General features: G+C 42.6%; 1 protein-coding gene across 1 annotated transcript; it reads left to right on the plus strand.

Annotated features, from left to right (window-relative positions):
- The first annotated feature begins 327 nt into the window (after window positions 1-327).
- Window positions 328-20,502, plus strand: aimp1a (aminoacyl tRNA synthetase complex interacting multifunctional protein 1a). The gene is made up of 7 exons (XM_078261651.1): window positions 328-435; window positions 4,992-5,122; window positions 6,083-6,196; window positions 8,481-8,642; window positions 16,542-16,750; window positions 18,508-18,676; window positions 20,202-20,502. Coding segments are annotated over exons 1-7 (954 nt in total). The 5' UTR covers window positions 328-433; the 3' UTR covers window positions 20,369-20,502.
- The last annotated feature ends 307 nt before the right edge of the window (window positions 20,503-20,809 follow it).

Genomic DNA, 20,809 nt, shown 5'->3' on the forward strand with positions numbered 1-20,809 from the left:
TATTTGTGTGCGACAAAGTAGTGCACAAAAAAAACGTAACAACGATTAATGAAATTAAATCAAACGTTATTTAACATCCTTAGCAAAGTTATTCTTGAATTATTGTTTTCGTATTTTTGGAAGAGTTTAGTTTTTGATATGAGTAATCAAATTATCAATTTACATACAGGCAAAACCCGTTGCCTCCTTACATTTCGAGAAAGTATTCGATCTGTAGAACATATGGCTAGTGAACGCTAAAGGACTGCTTCACATCCAGATAGTGCAGAGATCTAATAACGGACCCTGAATCAGCCACTCCACGGCTAGCTGCCAGCTGCCTGTCTGTCTGTCTGGCTGTCTGTCAGCTAGCTCTGACGTAACGTTAGCAGGAATAGCAGCTGTCAAGCCCCCACCTCCCCGTGAAACGTGTTGGGGTTGCTGCTCAGAGTTCATGTAAGTTTCATAAACCTTTGTCTTTTTTTATTATACTGCTTTAACTTACTGATTGTAAGCCGTCGATAACGTCTTACCGATCGTTTAGCTAGTAATATTAGCTAGCTCGCCAGTGCTGTAGATAAACGTACCCTAAAGTCAAGCTGATTTTCCTTGTCTCAGTTTAAGGTAACGTTACCAGTTCTGTGTGAGCTGAGCTAATAGCTTATTTGATTTACCAACAAACCCTAATTAATGTTCCGTAAATTACACATTGTTGAGCAATCCATTCTCCACAAATCGCAGTCAATTCTAATTTTGTCATAAACATTTACTGAATATAAAATAAGATGACTGTTGTTTCATTAGGCTAATTTGATTTGCAAATGATTCCATGCTTTCGTTTTGGTTTTGTTTTCTAGCTATAACGTTAGGTAACTATAACTTATAACTGGGCTGCAGCTAACAATCGCTTTTATTATCGATTAAACTGTCGAGTATGTCACACTAAAACACAAAACACTCATTTGAAAACAGAACATTTGAAGTACATCCTCACATTTCATTTGAGGAGTAAATAATAACACAAGTCATTATACAAATGTGCAATAATACTGTAAGCTGCCTGTTTGGAATGTATAAGATAAGTACCTTAAAAACAAAATCAATTAATTTGCTGTCAGTGATCATATAATTTCAGCCCTCTTCTAAAATATGTTTGTATAATGACTTCTCCTTTAAACAAATAAGAAAATATAGAAATAGAAAATATCACATTGGACACTTAACATTATAATGACATTTCATACTCAACATTTAGTGGTGATAGTAGTTTAGTAGCAGTGTTTTTTTTTTTTTTAAAGAACTGATAGCCTACATGAACAGATAATGAAGTGATAGATACAACCCTGAACATTAGAGTCTCACTACTTCTGTCATATTCCCAGCTGTTTTCTATGCAGACATTGACAGCAATTGGTGTTTTTTTATGGCTTATATTTTGTCAGTTATCAACCTCAGAGCATTTATTATCCAATTTCATGAAATATCATATGCATATTGTAAATAGTTGCAGGCATGTAAGATTTGAAATCAAATTTACCTTTGCATTGTTAAATACTGAGTGTCTCAATTATAATGGTGTTTTTCACGGAGTTATATGTACATTTATTTTTGCATGTGCATCATAAAAAAACAAATTAAAAACAAATATAAAATAGAAGAGCACATATATGTCCTGAAAATCAGTGGATATATCTGGTGCAGAAGACTACACATCTCATAGTTTATTTTAAGTTTAAATGTATGTAGGTCCTTCTAATACCTTCAGGTGGTGCTGGCATACTGCTCTCTTTTTTCATTTCATGGTCTAGTTGGCAGACAGGTAGGGAAGTATACCCCTACAGTATATTTTTACTGTGGGAATGATCGCATGAAAAGAGGAAACACTTGTATCCTGGTGGGTCTGCTCCCACACCACCATCATAAAGCTGGTGGTTAAATGTAACAGATTTACAGATTTGATTCAAACACCCTGTGTAGTATGTGTATAGCTATGCAGTTTTATCTTTGATATTTTAACTTAAAAATGGATGAACATAAAATGTTAGCATGGCCTATTGAGAACTGACTAAGCAAACCAGTCATGCCTGTTTTTAGGAGATTGATAAGGCAGATGCCTTCTCCAGTTGAGCACCAACTGTCCCTCGTATAGCACAGTTAACATGCTAAATTTATACAGTTGCAAATCACGAGATGAATCAAAGATATTTTGATTTCCATACAGTGAAGACAGGTCAATTAGGCATCCTAAAGGCTGCTGAGAGCCCATGTCACTTTAACATTGTTAACACATTTGGGTATTTCCATCTGAAATCCAAAGCTTAAATGACCCCTTGATGCTGCAGACCATACTAAGGCCCCAGGACCCATTTTCAGGGGTTATCCAAATGAGATCAGCCTTTTTGTGGCTCTTGTCATTACTCCACCACTGGTCCTGTTTAAATCAATTCAGTTTCTCAAAAAGCTATGCTTTGATCCTTGATTTTATCAACTCCAGCTCTTTTGTGTTTCTAATTTCCTCATCCCTTAACATTTTGTTTTCATCTCGGGCCAGCGGTTGTTTCCCAGCGCCTCCCTGTAATATGTGTAAGAAGTTTTCTTCTCCATGCCTCAGCCTTGTAAAATCCTTCTTTTCCTCTTCAGGAAGTTATTACCAAGCTCAACATGACTTTACCCCAAACCCAAACTGGTGTCCAGTTGTGTTTTGGTTGCGTGGCCCAAGAGTGGCTGATCCCTTTTGAACTTGAACTTAATGTCCATTGTCCATAACTGAATGCATATGATTTGGATGCTAAGTGTGATTTAATGGATACATCTGAATGTCACTTCTCTTACCAATTGTTACTATAAAAAAGACATGAATTCATCCAAGAATTTGGCTTGTACAAGTTGACTTGTAACTTGTCAAGAGTTATGCGTGCCTGGGACGAGACATTGGGGGCAAAAAACACCAAAGACCGCACGATTCAGAAAATGTCACGATTCGATTCAATATCGATTTTTAGGCTCAAGACTCGATTCAAAATCAATTTTTGATTCAAAAACGATTCTCGATTCACAGTATGGAAATGTAGTTACTTTTCCCATGTGTTTGCAGTAGACATACAATTTAAAAGAAAAGAAACAACAAATTAAATTTAGTTTGATATTACTTTATATGTTTTCATACAAAAATAAAAGCTTTTGTAACTAAAAACTGTAAAGTGCCAAGCTTTGGCCAGCTTTCAAATACATTTAATTCAAGTATAAAATAAAACTGTTAAATAAAAAGAGCTTTTCGTTCAGAGTTCGGTGGGAGTTTAGAGCATTGAAAGAGTGGCATGTTAGGTACTTTAGGTTGTTGTTTGTCCACGTCAGTCCGTAGGGAGTTGGGTTGGGAACCGGAGGGTCGCTGGTTCAAGTCCCCGTATGGACCGAAATACGGAGGTGGACTGGTAGCTGGAGAGGTGCCAGTTCACCTCCTGGGCACTGCCAACGTGCCCTTGAGCAAGGCACCGAACCGCTCAGGGCGCCTGTTCAGCAGTCGCAGCCCACTCACTCTGACATCTCTCCAATAGTGCATGTAAAAGGACCTGTGTGTGTGTGTGTGTGTGTGTGTGTGTGTGTATGTATTTCAGGCCTGTGTGTAATAACAACAGAGTGTAAATTGTAATCTCCCCATTGGGGATCAATAAAGAGTATAAATTATAATTAAATTATAATGTTAATCTCTGGGTGATGGCGTACCATGTGAGTTCTCAAGTTTGTGGTGTTTCCAAAATACTTAACTTTCGCTTTGCAAAGCCTGCATATAGCACGATTCCTGTCAAGTTCCATCTTCCCCTCAAGGTTATAAAAGCCGAAATGTGCCCAAACTCTCACCTTCAATGAGGATGAAGCAGGTTGAATAATTCTTTCTGTGAGGTTTGCCATTGTTTGTGCGGACTAAACTAATTCTGCTAAACTCATTCTTCTTTTGATTATAACAAGAGTGCCCAGGCGTCAGTGTGAATTTGACACAGCGCCATCTATGGGAATGGCGAGGTAATGTCATTTCAGGACAATAGTATACACGCCATTACAAAATGAAAAAAAAAAAAAATATTAATCGATTTTTGGAATTCTGTGAATCGATTTTGAATCGGTAGAGCTTGAATTTTTTTTGCACACCCCTAGTTATGAGGGTTTTTATACACTGAAATGCTGCAGAAAACCTTTAAATTTAATAAGTTTGGAATCAAGATTTGCTCATTTATTGTCTAATTTATATGAAAAGCAACACATTCTGATTAATCTCTCGGCATGCCTTGTGGACAGAGGTCACATTTAGTCACTTTGGGCAACCAGCCAAAAATATATCAGTCATAAAAAAGACCTGTTAGCAAATGTTTTTAACTTACTAGAGCTGCACATAGAAAACATGTCTGATTATGAGTGTAGTCAGACATATTGCAATATGACATCTACAGTGCCTAACTGTTGCTTTAGGAATACACAGTGTTTAAGTAAAACACTGCCACTACATAACATTGTGAAATGTTTTAACAAAATAGGAATCCCAGTACAATGTAATGCAGTCAACAGCCCTGCAACACATACCACCTTTGTGGAAAATAAAATGTTTTTGTTGAGACTGTCAGAGAAGAGTTGACATAACTCAGTGGTCATTTTAGAGGCTGTAGTTTGTGGTGCGTAGTTCTGGAATGCAAACCTTGTAACCCCAAACATGTATCTTTGTAGATGTTCAGCCTAGTACTTAAGAATGCCATCTCTTTTTACAGTACTTTGCTAGTGTCACTTAAGTAAACTTGAAATGACATGGAACATGGTAACTTTATATTCACTCTACTTGTGAGCTTGATGCATGAACATTTGCCTCCATTTAAAACAAAAGGAAAGATACTCCAGCTGTAAAACCCAGAAAGATATTGCAGAACTGGCCCCTATATATTGTATTTCACGATGTTGGAATGTAATCTGTTCAATATATTTTACACCTCTAAAATCTAGCTTTTTTTTTTTTTTTTGTCTGTTAGGTTTTTAGCTCGCTCCTTGTTCAAGATGTCAAGTCCCAATCCTTTATTGAGGCTGGAGCAGCGAGCAGCCGAGGCTGACCAGATCATCGAGTACCTGAAACAACAAGTCCAGCTGCTAAAGGATAAAGCCAGTAAGAGAAACACAACCATACACCAAAATGCTTATATGTAGAACATTTTTTTTCCAGCTGATTCCTGGCTAATTCATTATAACACAGTCTTACAAAAGCTACATTTAGGTTTATATTACACTACAGATTTGTCTAGATCGGCTACATTTCTATTCAAAAAGTCCTTATGCTGTGCTCAGGTGTAGTACATAATGAATTTCTGTATTGGCTGTTGGAGTGACATCATTTTGGCTGAGGAGCTGCTTACGTACATGATTCACAGTCTCATAATTTAAAGAGTGAAATCCCTCTACTGGCAGTTTTATGAAACCTGAGGCCCCAGTTATGGGAAAGGGCACTTACATTTACAAGAATTGTCATTCTGAAGATAATTTCCCTTGGTATCTTTAAGCTTTACTCATGAAACAGGTCTCCAAATCAGCCAAATATATCCATACATTTCAGGCATGGAATTCCACTTACATTAACTTGAAATTAATGAATTTATAAATAAATAAACGTTGTATACATGTTATTATTGTTGTTAGGTAGAGTTTTATCATATTTTAATAAACTAATGAGTGATCAGAATTTTCCTTTTCTGTTGCAGTTGTGTAAATGATTAAGCTCCACTTTGAAAAATCTCCATTATCTTGTGTAATGACATCCTTGTTAATGCATTGCAGGCACAATGGAAGAAATGTGAATTATGAAATATGAATTATTCCAAAAGGGTAAAAAAAAAAAAGAGAGAGTGTTTTTATGTAATTTAAGACAGCTTGGGACTTTTTTAAAATCCAAAAACTGGATTAATGGACAATTGCATGGCTTTAACTCCAAAAGAGACAGAATAGATTTTGATAGCAACCATTTTCAATTCAATATTATATTTGTACTAGTTCAGCAGGTCTTAAAATGTCCTGTGGGATAGTGAAATTTCATTCCAGTGCTTAGAGCTAACAAGAATTTGCCTTGCTGCAGTCGTCCAGGCCAGTGTCAGAGAAGAGAAGAAGCTGATGGTGGAGAATGCCAAACTGAAGAATGACATTGAGGAACTGAAAAAACAGCTGCTGGAAAAAGAGAAGAAGAGGGGAGGTATGTTGGTTTTGGCTTCCAGCAAAGAATGGCATCGCAGATCAAATGTTTGTTTGTCTTTTAAAAAAAGACCTTGATGTTGTTATCCTTTATATCTAGTTATAGAAGCGTCTGTGTGTCTTACATAGAAACATTTGATGTCAGTTGTTGCTCATTATTGCATTGTTTGGTTTGTACTATCAATGATAACATCTTGTGCATTCTCGCCTCAGCCCATTATAACCAGATCTTCTTTTTTGGGGTTTTTATTATAAGCAGCCATAGTGCTTCAAGAATCCCCATTACAGTGATGGGGACAACATGTCTGTCAGCTATTTTGCGTCTGACATACGTTGACATTTAAGAGCAAACAGCTCAGATCATTAACACACATTTAATGTTTTCCAGGAATAAAGGGGGACTGGAAGAAATAAGCAATTTAACCTTATTCAAAAAGACTCAATATGTTAGTGTCTGCGTAGAAAGAATGTGTTCCAATAGACCCAAAACTGTTTTTCCACGCATTGTATCTAAAAATGATGTTTATTTTCTGGGGTTTCTTTTTAATGGCTTGAAAACATGGATAAATATGAACCTTTTTTAAAGGATTTTCAGTCGCCTTTGCTGATTTGTTATTGAGATAAGAAAAAACAAACTACTGATTATGAGTTTAAATAGCGCCTTGAGAAAAACAACATTTCTGCAGCCAAGTGTTAAAAACAGTTCAGCAGAACAGAAGTTCAGTATCAGATTTGCTTCAACGCCATTTTAAAGTTGAAGACGAGCATTGTCAAACCCACAGAAATTGTATTGCAATCAATTTTTGGGTCCACTTTGGTTGTCATATTATCAAGTTGTTATGGCAAACATGATTGCAAATTGTTGTCTATTTACACACTTAGCAGACATTGAGTAACATAGGCATTCATTTGGTATTGTGACAAATTTAAGTCCAATATTTGCTCCCCTTTAAGCTCTGCTTTGGTCTCCACCAGCTCCTGATTTAAATATCTGGCTCTTTAGCTGCTAAATGCTTTATTGTGTTCACCAGCTAGTTGCTAGGTCAGGGTAAAAAAACAATTCACTGTGGGTTTGTCACTACTAGCAATCCCTTTCACATTACACAGTTGTTTAATTTATGTTTAATATAACACTATTACGGGCAGCTTTAATTTAAAATTGTAGTCGAGATGTCAATGTTTCCAGGAATACATGCATAAAAAGTGCAGAGGACATCTACAATACTTTCATTTGATTTAATGGTGCAACCATATAAACGTAACTGTAAGCATCATACGGTATGTGACATTGTCACATAGTGTGTAAAAAGTTGGTTCTCGATGTCAAAAACCTTAAGGGGAATATCAAGAGTTTAAGAGGTTGGTTTGTTAGGTCCTTATCTCAGGTCCTAACATAGAATTAAGGTAATTAAGAGCATTATGGCGACGGTGGTGTGCCTGCAGACCGATGTTTGTCAGACACAGGAACTGTATTTTGTAGGAATTCAAACATCAGGCGCCTTAAATGAGGGGTTATTTTTTTTTTCTGGAGCGTTATTGTAGGACATTGTTCCCTGCTTTATGGCTCTATTTTCCTTGTTTCCATCAACTTGGACACCGTGTCATTTTCGCATCTAAACTGTTTGCATCAGGAGAGCAGTCCTCCCACTGTGTGTGTGTAAATAAAGTTCCCTCTGTATCATTTCATTGTACTATGTTGATGCAACCAGCTCTCTGCGTGTTTATTTGTAATGTAAATTATCTCTTGTACGGCAGTGCTGCTCATGTCTTTTCATACTTTCACACAACCTTTTGGAAACTGCGTGCAGAGAGTATCAGTCAGAGATATTTAAAGGTGCTCTAAGCGATGTCACGCGTTTTTTAGGCCACAACATTTTTTGTCACATACAGCAAACATCTCCTCACTATCTGATAGCTGCCTGTCCCCTGAACACACTGTAAAAAAAACGCGGTCTCTGTAGGCAGCCCAGGCTCCACAAATGGCAACAAAAACAAACTGCGCCAACCTGCACCACGAAACATAACAAACAGTGTTCCAGCCAATAACCGACAAGAAGGATTTGGGGGTGGTGGTTGGGGGGTTAGTGCGCAGAAGGGAGGGGGAGGGGAGGGGATGAGGATGAGGGAGGGGCGAGCTAGCCTCCGTTTTGTTTGACAATACTTCGAATGTCAACAAGAAGTGACGTCACCCAGCATCGCTTAGAGCACCTTTAAAGAAAAAGTAACTATGATCCACTATTTGATCATTTATTTTGACTGACCCTTTGTCTGTGTCCCTCCTGTAGTGCAGGCAGTGCCCATGCCATCGGGCGACAACAGTGACGAGTGCATTTTGAAGCCCACCCCTCCCAAACCCTCTGGGCCAGCTCCCTCTGCTTCCCCTGCTGCTGCTGTCCAGAGCGCCCCTCCCAAAGACGAGAGTAAAAAGAAGAAGCCAGAGAAAAAAGGTAACAGCTGGAGAGAGAAAAAAACAATGGCACATTGCAGGGTTTTATTATGAGACCTTTTGAAGTTTTCACATCCAATAAAATACAATGAAACCTCTAGATACAGTATGTCATCGCAGGAACATTTGTGTCTTGTATTTAATTTTCAGATTGTCAGTAGGAAAGCCCATATAAGGACTGATTCATTACTTTGTTCTTTAAAAGGCAATTGACCTTTCTCCAAACATGTTTTTCCATGTGAATTTGTAATATCAGGTGATAATGGATGTAAGGCAGCAGTATTGGCCTCTTAAGGTATCCAAGATCTCTGGGCCTCAGTAGTAAGTAGGGTGACCAGACGTCCCAAAAAATTCGGGACAGTCCCGAAATCCAAGCAGTTGTCCCGAATCCTGCCCTAATTGTCCCGAACATTAGAGCAAAGTCTCAAGAGCAGACTCCCAAGTAGTGATAGTCTGATTAATAAGCTACTTTGTAGTGATTGAATCCAATTTAAGAATAATTTGTTTTGTGGATGTGCGTCATTTTAGGACCCCATCATAAAACCAAAGTATGTGTCAAATATAATGGCATTAAACTGTTTTACATTTGTGATAAATTTTTAATAATAAAAAAAAAAAGAACAAGAAAATCCCTTCCACAGAATTTCAATTAAATCACTCAAATACTTAGTTTGGTTTCAGCAATAAGTTATCCAGAATAATTAGAGGAGCTGTCAGGCATGGACAGGGAATGATTAGCACTGGATGTGTTTACGGGGGTTATAATTTAGGAAGAGAAAGAAACAAGCTTTAAGACACTGACAAATGCATTTCTGTGTCTGGAATGTTTTACATCCAGATGTTAGGGAGCTGTTAATGAGATTTACTTCTTCCACTTTTATAAGGTGGTGTACATGATCAATTCCTTGTCTGTGTTCTCACCTCATCCAAACAGTCATCACTTGTTAGTCTACAAACTAGAGATGCACCGATTACAACTTTCTAGGCCGATTCTGATTTCCGATTTTCTTTGAGTTAGGCCAGCCGATACCAAATTTAGCCGATTCCGATTTCATTTTTTCTAACCACTTTACAGCACACACAAATATTTATTTTCTATCTTTGCTTTAATAGAAAATGTCACATTTTGCATAGAACATTTTTTAAATAGATAATTGATCGCTATAAAATACCATCCATCTTCATCCGCTTATCCGGGGTCGGGTCGCGGGGGTAGCAGCTCCAGCAGGGGACCCCAAACTTCCCTTTCCCGGGCCACATTAACCAGCTCCGACTGGGGGATCCCGAGGCGTTCCCAGGCCAGGTTAGAGATATAATCCCTCCACCTAGTCCTGGGTCTCCCCGAGGCCTCCTCCCAGCTGGACGTGCCTGGAACACCTCCCTAGGGAGGCGCCCAGGGGGCATCCTTACCAGATGCCCGAACCACCTCAACTGGCTCCTTTCGGCGCAAAGGAGCAGCGGCTCTACTCCGAGCTCCTCACGGATAACTGAGCTTCTCACCCTATCTCTAAGGGAGACGCCAGCTACCCTCCTGAGAAACCCATTTCGGCCGCTTGTACCCTGGATCTTGTTCTTTCGGTCATGACCCAGCCTTCATGACCATAGGTGAGAGTAGGAACAAAAAACTGACCGGTAGATTGAGAGCTTTGCCTTCTGGCTCAGCTCTCTTTTCGTCTAACGGTGCGATAAATTGAATGTAATACCGCACCTGCTGTGCCGATTCTCCGACCAATCTCCCGCTCCATTGTCCCCTCACTCGCGAACAAGACCCCAAGGTACTTGAACTCCTTCACTTGGGGGTAAGGACTCATTCCCTACCTGGAGAAGGCACTCCATCGGTTTCCTGCTGAGAACCATGGCCTCCGATTTAGAGGTGCTGATCCTCATCCCAGCCGCTTCACACTCGGCTGCGAACCGATCCAGTGAGTGCTGAAGGTCACAGGCCGATGATGCCATCAGGACCACATCATCTGCAAAAAAGCAGCGATGAGATCCCCAGCCCACCGAACTGCAACCCCTCTCCACCCCGACTACGCCTCGATATCCTGTCCATAAATACTACAAACAGGATTGGTGACAAAGCGCAGCCCTGGCGGAGGCCAACTCTCACCTGAAACGAGTCCGACTTACTGCCGAGAACCCGGACACAGCTCTCGCTTTGGTCGTACAGAGATTGGATGGCCCTGAGAAGGGACCCCCTCACCCTGTACTCCCGCAGCACCTCCCACAGTATCTCCCGGGGCACCCGGTCATACGCCTTCTCCAGATCCACAAAACACATGTAGACTGGTTGGGCATACTCCCAGGCTCCCTCCAGGATCCTTGCAGAGTAAAGATCTGGTCCGTTGTTCCACGACCAGGACGGAATCCGCATTGTTCCTCTTCAACCTGAGATTCGACTATCGACCCGAACCCTCCTTTCCAGCACCTTGAGTAGACTTTACCGGGAGGCTGAGAAGTGTGATACCCCTGGATTGGCACACACCCTCTGGTCCCCCTTTTTAAAAAGGGGAACCACCACCGGTCTGCCACTCCTTAGGCACCGTCCCAGACTTCCACGCAATGTTGAAGAGGCGTGTCAACCAAGACAACCCCTCCACACCCAGAGCTTTAAGCATTTCTGGACGGATCTCATCAATTCCTGGGGCTTTGCCACTGTGGAGTTGTTTAACTACCTCAGCAACCTCCACCAGGGAAATTGATGCCAATCCCCCTCATCCTCCAGCTCTGCCTCTACCATAGAGGGCGTATTAGTCGGGTTTAGGAGTTCCTCAAAGTGCTCCTTCCACCGCCCTATGCCTCCTCAGTTGAGGTCAACAGCGTCCCATCCTTACTGTACACAGCTTGGATGGTTCCCCGCTTCCCCCCTCCTGAGGTGGCGAACGGTTTTCCAGAAGTACCTTGGTGCCGACCGAAAGTCCTTCTCCATGTCTTCTCCGAACTTCTCCCACACACGCTGCTTTGCCTCTTTCACGGCAGAGGCTGCAGCCCTTCGAGCCCTTCGGTACCTTGCAGCTGCCTCCGGAGTCGTCTGGGATAACATATCCCGGAAAGACTCCTTCTTCAATCGGACGGCTTCCCTGACCACCGGTGTCCACCACGGTGTTCGTGGGTTACCGCCCCTTGAGGCACCTAAGACCCTAAGACCACAGCTCCTCACCGCAGCTTCAGCAATGGAAACTTTGAACATTGTCCACTCAGGTTCAATGCCCCCCAGCCTCCACAGGGATGCACGAAAAGCTCCGCCCGGAGGTGTGAGTTGAAAGTCTGTCGGACAGGGGCCTCCTCCAGACGTTCCCAATTTACCCGCACTACCCGTTTGGGCTTACCAGGTCTGTCCAGAGTCTTCCCCACCCCCTGACCCAACTCACCACCAGATGGTGATCGGTTGACAGCTCCGCCCCTCTCTTCACCCGAGTGTCCAAAACATATGGCCTCAGATCAGATGAAACGATTATAAAATCGATCATTGACCTTTGGCCTAGGGTGCTCTGGTACCAAGTACACTTATGAGCATCCCTATGTTCGAACATGGTGTTCGTTATAGACAATCCATGACTAGCACAGAAGTCCAACAACAAACAACCACTCTGGTTTAGATCAGGGAGGCCGTTCCTCCCAATCACGCCTCTCCATGTGTCTCCATCATTACCCACGTGCGCGTTGAAGTCCCCCCAGCAGAACTATGGAGTCCCCCGACTGGAGCCCCATGCAGGACTCCACTCGCAGGACTCCACTCGCAGCCCTGGCGGAGGCCAACTCTCACCTGAAACGAGTCCGACTTACTGCCGAGAACCCGGACACAGCTCTCGCTTTGGTCGTACAGAGGGTGGATGGCCCTGAGAAGGGACCCCCTCACCCTGTACTCCCGCAGCACCTCCCACAGTATCTCCCGGGGCACCCGGTCATACGCCTTCTCCAGATCCACAAAACACATGTAGACTGGTTGGGCATACTCCCAGGCTCCCTCCAGGATCCTTGCAGAGTAAAGATCTGGTCCGTTGTTCCACGACCAGGGCGGAATCCGCATTGTTCCTCTTCAACCTGAGATTCGACTATCGACCGAACCCTCCTTTCCAGCACCTTGGAGTAGACTTTACCGGGAGGCTGAGAAGTGTGATACCCCTGGAATTGGCACACACCCTCTGGTCCCCCCTTTTTAAAAAAGGGGAACCACCACCCCGGTCTGCCACTCCTTAGGCACCGTCCCAGACTTCCACGCAATGTTGAAGAGGCGTGTCAACCAAGACAACCCCTCCACACCCAGAGCTTTAAGCATTTCTGGACGGATCTCATCAATTCCTGGGGCTTTGCCACTGTGGAGTTGTTTAACTACCTCAGCAACCTCCACCAGGGAAATTGATGCCAATCCCCCTCATCCTCCAGCTCTGCCTCTACCATAGAGGGCGTATTAGTCGGATTTAGGAGTTCCTCAAAGTGCTCCTTCCACCGCCCTATTACCTCCTCAGTTGAGGTCAACAGCGTCCCATCCTTACTGTACACAGCTTGGATGGTTCCCCTTCCCCCTCCTGAGGTGGCGAACGGTTTTCCAGAAGTACCTTGGTGCCGACCGAAAGTCCTTCTCCATGTCTTCTCCGAACTTCTCCCACACACGCTGCTTTGCCTCTTTCACGGCAGAGGCTGCAGCCCTTCGGGCCCTTCGGTACCTTGCAACTGCCTCCGGAGTCGTCTGGGATAACATATCCCGGAAAGACTCCTTCTTCAGTCGGGACGGCTTCCCTGACCACCGGTGTCCACCACGGTGTTCGTGGGTTACCGCCCCTTGAGGCACCTAAGACCACAGCTCCTCACCGCAGCTTCAGCAATGGAAACTTTGAACATTGTCCACTCAGGTTCAATGCCCCCAGCCTCCACAGGGATGCACGAAAAGCTCCGCCCGGAGGTGTGAGTTGAAAGTCTGTCGGACAGGGGCCTCCTCAGACGTTCCCAATTTACCCGCACTACCCGTTTGGGCTTACCAGGTCTGTCAGAGTCTTCCCCCACCCCTGACCCAACTCACCACCAGATGGTGATCGGTTGACAGCTCCGCCCCTCTCTTCACCCGAGTGTCCAAAACATATGGCCTCAGATCAGATGAAAGCGATTATAAAATCGATCATTGACCTTTGGCCTAGGGTGCTCTGGTACCAAGTACACTTATGAGCATCCCTATGTTCGAACATGGTGTTCGTTATAGACAATCCATGACTAGCACAGAAGTCCAACAACAAACAACCACTCTGGTTTAGATCAGGAGGCCGTTCCTCCCAATCACGCCTCTCCATGTGTCTCCATCATTACCCACGTGCGCGTTGAAGTCCCCCCAGCAGAACTATGGAGTCCCCGACTGGGAGCCCCATGCAGGACTCCACTCAAGGTCTCAAGAAGGCCGAATACTCTGAACTCTTGTTTGGTGCATATGCACAAACAACAGTCAGAGTTTTTCCCCCCACAACCCGCAGGCGTGGGGGAGCGACCCTCTCGTCCACCGGGTTAAACTCCAATGTAGCGGCGCTCAGCCGGGGCTTGTGAGTATCCCCACACCCGCCCGGCGCCTCACACCCTGGGCAACTCCGGAGAAGAAAAGAGTCCAACCCCTATCCAGGAGTATGGTTCCAGAACCAAGACTGTGCGTAGAGGTAAGCCCCACCAGATCTAACCGGTAGCGCTCACCTCCCGCACAAGTTCCGGCTCCTTCCCCCACAGAGAGGTGACATTCCACGTCCCCAGAGCCAGCCTCTGCTGCCCGGGTCTGGTCCGTCGAGGCCCCTGACCTTCACTGCCACCCATGTGGCAGCGCACCCGACCCAGCGGTTCCTCCCACAGGTGGTGGGCCCATGGGATGCTATAAAATACAACTATATAAATTACTCCTGGTGTGGGAAATTAACACACATCTAAAGTGCAATGTTATAGAAGAACCATTTCCTTCTTTTCACAGCCAATATCCAACTAAACAAATGTGATGTATTTAGCAAACTAAACTTCTGTATGTATGAAAACAGGGAAAACAGGTAATGGCAATAGGCTACAATAATAGCCTATATAAATAACAAATAAAAATAAAATAAATATAGCCTTAATGCAGTATAAAGATATTTCTCAAAACGCACACACAGGCCTGTTTGAACGTCAATAGTAACGTTACCTGAAAACAGCGTGTAGTTCCTTTTTTTTTAGCAAGTTTGCTTTATGTGTCATTGTGCATACATGTGAACACTACCGTTGCTGTCAACGGGCTTATCTGCTAACGTTAGTTACTGATGGTTACCTCGGAACAATCCAGCAAATAGACGGTACCCTAGAGTGCCGTTACCTGAAACAGATGATTTCACGTTACCGCTCATTTTACACACAGTTTAACAACAAAACTAAACTCTTTAAAGATTACTATGTTTTTCATGTTGGTTTTAAGCGGTATGCACCCCCACTAACCTGGAAAGCGTTTTAAACAGTAACGTTAATACAGCGTGTCGGAGGAATACACGCAGCGTCTCCTACAGCGGCCAGCGGGGCGTCAGGGGCAGAGGGACCACACAGCGTTTGCTAACGTTAGCTTCTTGTCTCATCTGGGGTCTGATAAACAGTGAATTCATCAAAGTCAGTGTGCCCAACGCTATTTTACGTTAAACTGTAGCTGTCATATTTCACGGGACCCGCGTGAGTGCGGTTTTCATGTTCCAGTTGTTCAGCCTCAGAGGGGAGAGAGCGCGGCTTACTGTTCGCCTGAGATCAGTAGAGCAGACGGCTCTGCAGAGCCGTGTATAATTACGACTTTATGACATTTCATAAACAGCTGATTGAGCGGCAGTGCGCCGCTGCTACATGCATACAGCGAAAACCCTGCATGTACACGTGTGATGTTGCTGTTGCGCGATGTAAATCATGCGGCGCCCGAGTGCATTTCACCGGCATAAAATCGGCATATGTCCGTCTGACCGGCAGGTCGCCGGTCATGGCCGATGACGTGAAAATCGGCCAATTCCGGTTACCGGCCGGTCAATCGGTGCATCTCTACTACAAATCCATGTGTAACCTTAAAGTAGTCGGTGAGGTTTTACGTCGCCGTGCTGTCATCACAGCAGAACATTGATTACACAGGAGACATGTTGAATATCAAAAGCAAGGGTTGGAATTCATATTATTCAGAGCTGGTGGGGTCTCAGAGGAATGATTTAAAGACTGTGATCATTTGATCAGGCGAGTGAAAGGTACTTGGTACCTCTCGGAAGAGAAGCATCTGATCTTCTGCTATGTCATTGGAACGTGTAGCACTCAGCCAAAAAGGGGTATTGTCATTTAGTCAAGGTATGTGCATGCCCAACATTTCTGGGAAGAGGTGAAAAAGTAATTGTCTTTTCCTTAATTTTTTTTATTTACTTATGGATCACTTGAAACGCATGCCCCTGCATGCAACCCCGAGGCCTGTCATTGGCGGGCTTTGTTTTCGTTTATAGGAGGAAATTAAATATGATTCCAGACAGATGCCCAGTATTCTTTCAACTATGATTTGTTTTTATTATAATTTCCCTTGGAGCGATACCAGTTGGCTGTAATATTCTCAGTGCTTTAAAGCAAACACTTCCGATAATATCGCGCACATTTAGCATGAAAACTCTCACATATGCCTCTGTTCAGCAAACTTTCCCTCAACACATGATTTAAGCTACTGTCTGACTTTCCAACGCAACATCATGACTTCGCGTGAACATACACACCACTTTCTAAAGCCAAGTGGCGTGTTATCTGTACGCATTGTGCATCCAACTGAACACCCGACCAAAGTGTTATACCAAACTTGTTAAAATAGCACAAATAAATTGCACAGAAATACTACAATGATTCAATACAAAGCATGTAGTAACAGTGTTTGCATCTTCTTCTTCTTCTTTTTTGCCAGGAGGGGATAAGGCAGAGAAGAAGCAGGCAGCGCCCAACCAAGAAGATGCCAAGGTGGACGTGTCTCGTCTGGACCTGCGCGTTGGACGTATAATCACAGCTGAGAAGCACCCAGACGCCGACAGTCTCTATGTGGAGCAGGTGGATGTGGGGGAGGCTTCTCCGAGGACGGTGGTCAGCGGGTTGGTCAAGCACATACCTCTGGACCAGGTACTGTACAACTCATATACACTCTATAGCTTAAACGATACCAAAGCTGTAGCAAACTGGCAACTGAGTGGAATTTGCAGAATGGGAAGACATTTCTTGAATATCATGTGATAAAATTCAGTGTAATTAACAGATGTCGGGTCAGGGAACTGTGTCATAGGATGAATTGGCCACCTCACAAAAATCCAGATTATATGAAGAGATTCACACCCATTCACTGATTTAGCTTGAGTTTGAATGTCTCATCAGGCTGCAGGTTGCAAGACTGTAGATGTCAAACTCCACATGTGCCATGCCTCCTACAGTGTCTGCTTATGAGTGAGAAAAATGTAGACTTCAATACAAATTAGATTTTCATGTTAACTTTATGAATCCCTGAAGAGACTCTATTTAACTTGTCTTTACTAGACACACAAGCAGTGGTGTATGTATACATTAATGGCTCATTCAGTGTCATAAGGATTTATTAGTCAATTTAAAGTGACTTATTAGGTAAACTCTGTGTTGACGTTTCTGCTTAGAAACTCAACATTTCGTGTTGGTGATTCAGGATCTCCATCAAATATTGGTGTTTATTTTGCTTTCACATTTATGATTTGCTCCTGGAGCAAAGTAATTTGTGCACTAGTTACTTTTATGGTCGTCGTATTTTTGAGTTTGTCTCTTCATATTTCTAGACCAGGGAGCCTTTGTGCATTACACTTCTGCATTATACTGTATGTAGACAGTGTATCCTTTAAATGGAACCATGTGCTTGCTGAAACCATGTGTAACAAACCCTGTCCGACTTTGTCAAAAAAGAAGAAGCTATTATAACCTAAAGGAAAAATACTTGGAAGTGACTACAGTTTTTCCATGCACACGGACAAATATTAGACATTAGCTTCTTACTGTAAAACTGTTGACGCTGTTGCAGCAATGGCATTTTGTGGCAGTCTGATTTGAAGTGACCGTTGGATAGGCCTACTACTACTGCTGCCTTTTATGTGTCTGCATCAGTCCATTACTTACTAAAATCAAGTTATTACTTTTCTTTCTTATTGGTATGAGCCATTATCTATTTCTGTCAAGCAAGCAGGGGTGAAATATCTGAGGAAATATATCATGGGTTTTATAGCAGTACTGCTGATTGTCTGTACTCAGATAAATATAGGGTTGTTATAAAAGTTCAATACGAGTCTGAGACAAATTATTCTGTGTCTTAAAGTGTCTACAGTGCACATGAAATATTGTTCAAGTCAAACTGTTTGTTTTGTAAATACTGTTACAGAACATTCACGTACTATCCTTGACTTGGGATGAAAAATGAAAACAACTACCAAAACCCTGTCAAAGCAACATGATGGATTTTAGATTTATGTAGCAATTTCTTAGAGGATGTCCCTCTAAGAAAGGTATGATTATTTTCTGGGAACTGGTATACATCATCTCATGGAATTCTGGATTTCGCTTTCTCTCGGCTTTTGGCAGAAACTGCCTTTGGTCTTCTTTTAAATTTTGGTAAGCCGCAGAGGTCTCCAGGCTCGAGTTTTAAAGTTTTCCTGTTTGCTCTCTTTGGTTTATGTAATAAGGCAAACAAACCATAAACCTTGGACAAAGAGATTGAAATTGGCATTATTGTTTATATTGGATTATGACCACATCAGTTGAAGGTGGTTTTTTTTCTGAAATAAATTGGGTATACTTGTGTTTTTCTTCTCTATTGTCAAGAGTATTTAGGCTGTAAAAATGTATTTTATCTTCTGTCCCCCGTGCAGATGCAAAACCGCATGGCAGTTCTGCTATGTAACCTGAAGCCAGCCAAGATGAGAGGAGTGGTGTCCCAGGCTATGGTCATGTGTGCCAGCTCACCAGACAAGGTCGAAATTCTGGATCCCCCAAGTGGATCAGCACCAGGGGACAGACTTACTTTCCAGGGATTCCCAGGTACCAGCACATGATTACTGTACCCCTCAAAACATAAACGCTTAAATGTTACAATCACATTCAACCAAACGGACACTATGCTTCCTAAACACTGAGTGACTGTCAACGATTGTCATGGAATTAAGCCCGCTGAAAGAATTTTCCCAGGTTAGTTTCCACAAAATGCCTCCGACTTTAGGAAATGAAGGGTGTCGTTTAACCTTCTCACTGCCAGAAACAACACCAATCACGATGCGATCTCAGACCCCACTGAAAGCTCTCATTGAAGGACTCCTCAGTTCTGTTTGGTGGTGGCTAAATGGCCTGTGACTGCTGATTTGACAAATTAATCAACGCTCATTGTTGGGAATGTAACCCCTTTTTTTTAATAGTCAGTCGGAAAGATAAGTGTCCTACAGTAATTCTTTTGTTAAGTTCGACTAATGTAAATGAGTTTGTAAAAAAGAACATGTGAACCCTATTTCTTATTAGTCTAATCAACTAGACCGTACAAGAGTCTAGGTCCCTCCTGTGAAGTATTCCAAACACAACCTTGAATGAATGTGGCCTACAATCATATCGGTGACGAGCAGAAGATTGGTCTTGTTATTCTCATATTCTTTTGAGAACAACAAGCAAAATGGGAGTTCCCTGTGAAAAAAAGTGAAGAGGAGGAGGATATAATGAAGGTGGATCTGTGGTCCAACTACCCGCAGCCCAGCTGCATCAGCCGAGGCTTTCATCCCTGCTGTACACATGTCCCAGTCACTCTAAAAGCTGTTTGATTCATGAGGGATCTCTTTGGCCGGAAATTATTTTTATGGATCCTTCATTAAAAAGAGTCCTATTCCAAACTTGGTTGATGTTGATTTGTCGTGGTGCCGTGTTCTTGTTTGTTTAAAACAGTAAAAACTGAGCCTGTCTTCTGAAGTACATATAATGAAAAATAAAAAATAAAATGTCTCCTACTTTTCCTCTTTACTCCCACCAAAGCGCCATAGTACAGATTCAATTACAGCCAATCCACTGCTGGTGTGACTACATGGTTGTAATTGCCCACATTTCCCCAACTAATGGAGCCCAGTACTTCTGCTTAAACTTAAGAATGTACTCAAGATGCTCATCAAAACCTCTTTCACACTTCTGATCAAAACGGATTGTTGCCACTCTTGGGTCATAAACCGGCAGAAATGGCAGCGCTGGGAAATGAAACACATTTTTGTCCTCCTACACTGAGATGGTTATATAGAGAGGAACAAGTTGACACCAGACAGAAGCCAACCAGTACCGTCTATGATTTTTCACAAATTCCAGGCAAACATCAATAATAGAGGCATCGCCAAATGAGAACCTTGCTTTATTGTATTCCCTGGATGCATATTTTTGATTCTGAGAAGTATGGTTTACTTATGGTGTATGGAGATTATGCAAGGACATGACATGCCACAAAAAGTTCATAAAACATCAGTCCTGGATCCATAAATCCTGCATGTGTGGTGGAGAATCAGAGAGTTTCTAATGCATCAAACTGACTTCTCGATTGCAGGTGAACCAGACAAAGAGCTGAACCCAAAAAAGAAAGTGTGGGAGCAGGTTCAGCCAGACCTACGCACAGACGGCCAGTGTGTTGCAACCTACAAGGGAGCTGCCTTTGAAGTCGCCGGCAAGGGAGTGTGCAAAGCCCAAACCATGAGCAACAGTGGAATAAAATAAAATACCAGAGCTGCTTGAAATGGCTTAGTGTTTACTTAATCTGCATAATGACGATAATGGTGTTGAGAAAAGGGAGGGTGATCAATTGAAGTAAATGCTTTGAAGATGTTCAATAAAGGGATTTGAAAAAGTGAGTCCTAAGAATCTGTCCTACGACAATCCATTCTTTCTTTTTTTTTTTTGACCGCTAAAATATACACAGTCATGGTCTATAAAATGAAGTTAATCAATTGTGTTTCTGCTTTAATTCACCAACTGTGTCTCCTCTCCGGAGGCACATTAGCTTGATTGTGCTTTGATTATAAAGTTATAACTCTTAAGGACATACAGCACTAGACTTGAGTGAGCATCATTGGTTTCCACTTCATCTAGTCCTTGGCATTTTAATGAGCAGGAGATGAAACTGTGATGTTATACTATAAAGCCCAACAAAAACAGATC

Source organism: Sander vitreus, chromosome 2 (genome assembly GCF_031162955.1).
Source record: "Sander vitreus isolate 19-12246 chromosome 2, sanVit1, whole genome shotgun sequence".
Lineage (NCBI taxonomy): Eukaryota > Metazoa > Chordata > Actinopteri > Perciformes > Percidae > Sander > Sander vitreus.

Bases quoted from the DNA above. Each gene is read 5' to 3' on its own strand.
- aimp1a (XM_078261651.1), top strand. The intron at 8,643-16,541 runs GTAACAGCTGGA...CTTTTTTGCCAG, and splicing joins GAAGAAGCCAGAGAAAAAAG to GAGGGGATAAGGCAGAGAAG. The intron at 18,677-20,201 runs GTACCAGCACAT...TCTCGATTGCAG, and splicing joins TACTTTCCAGGGATTCCCAG to GTGAACCAGACAAAGAGCTG.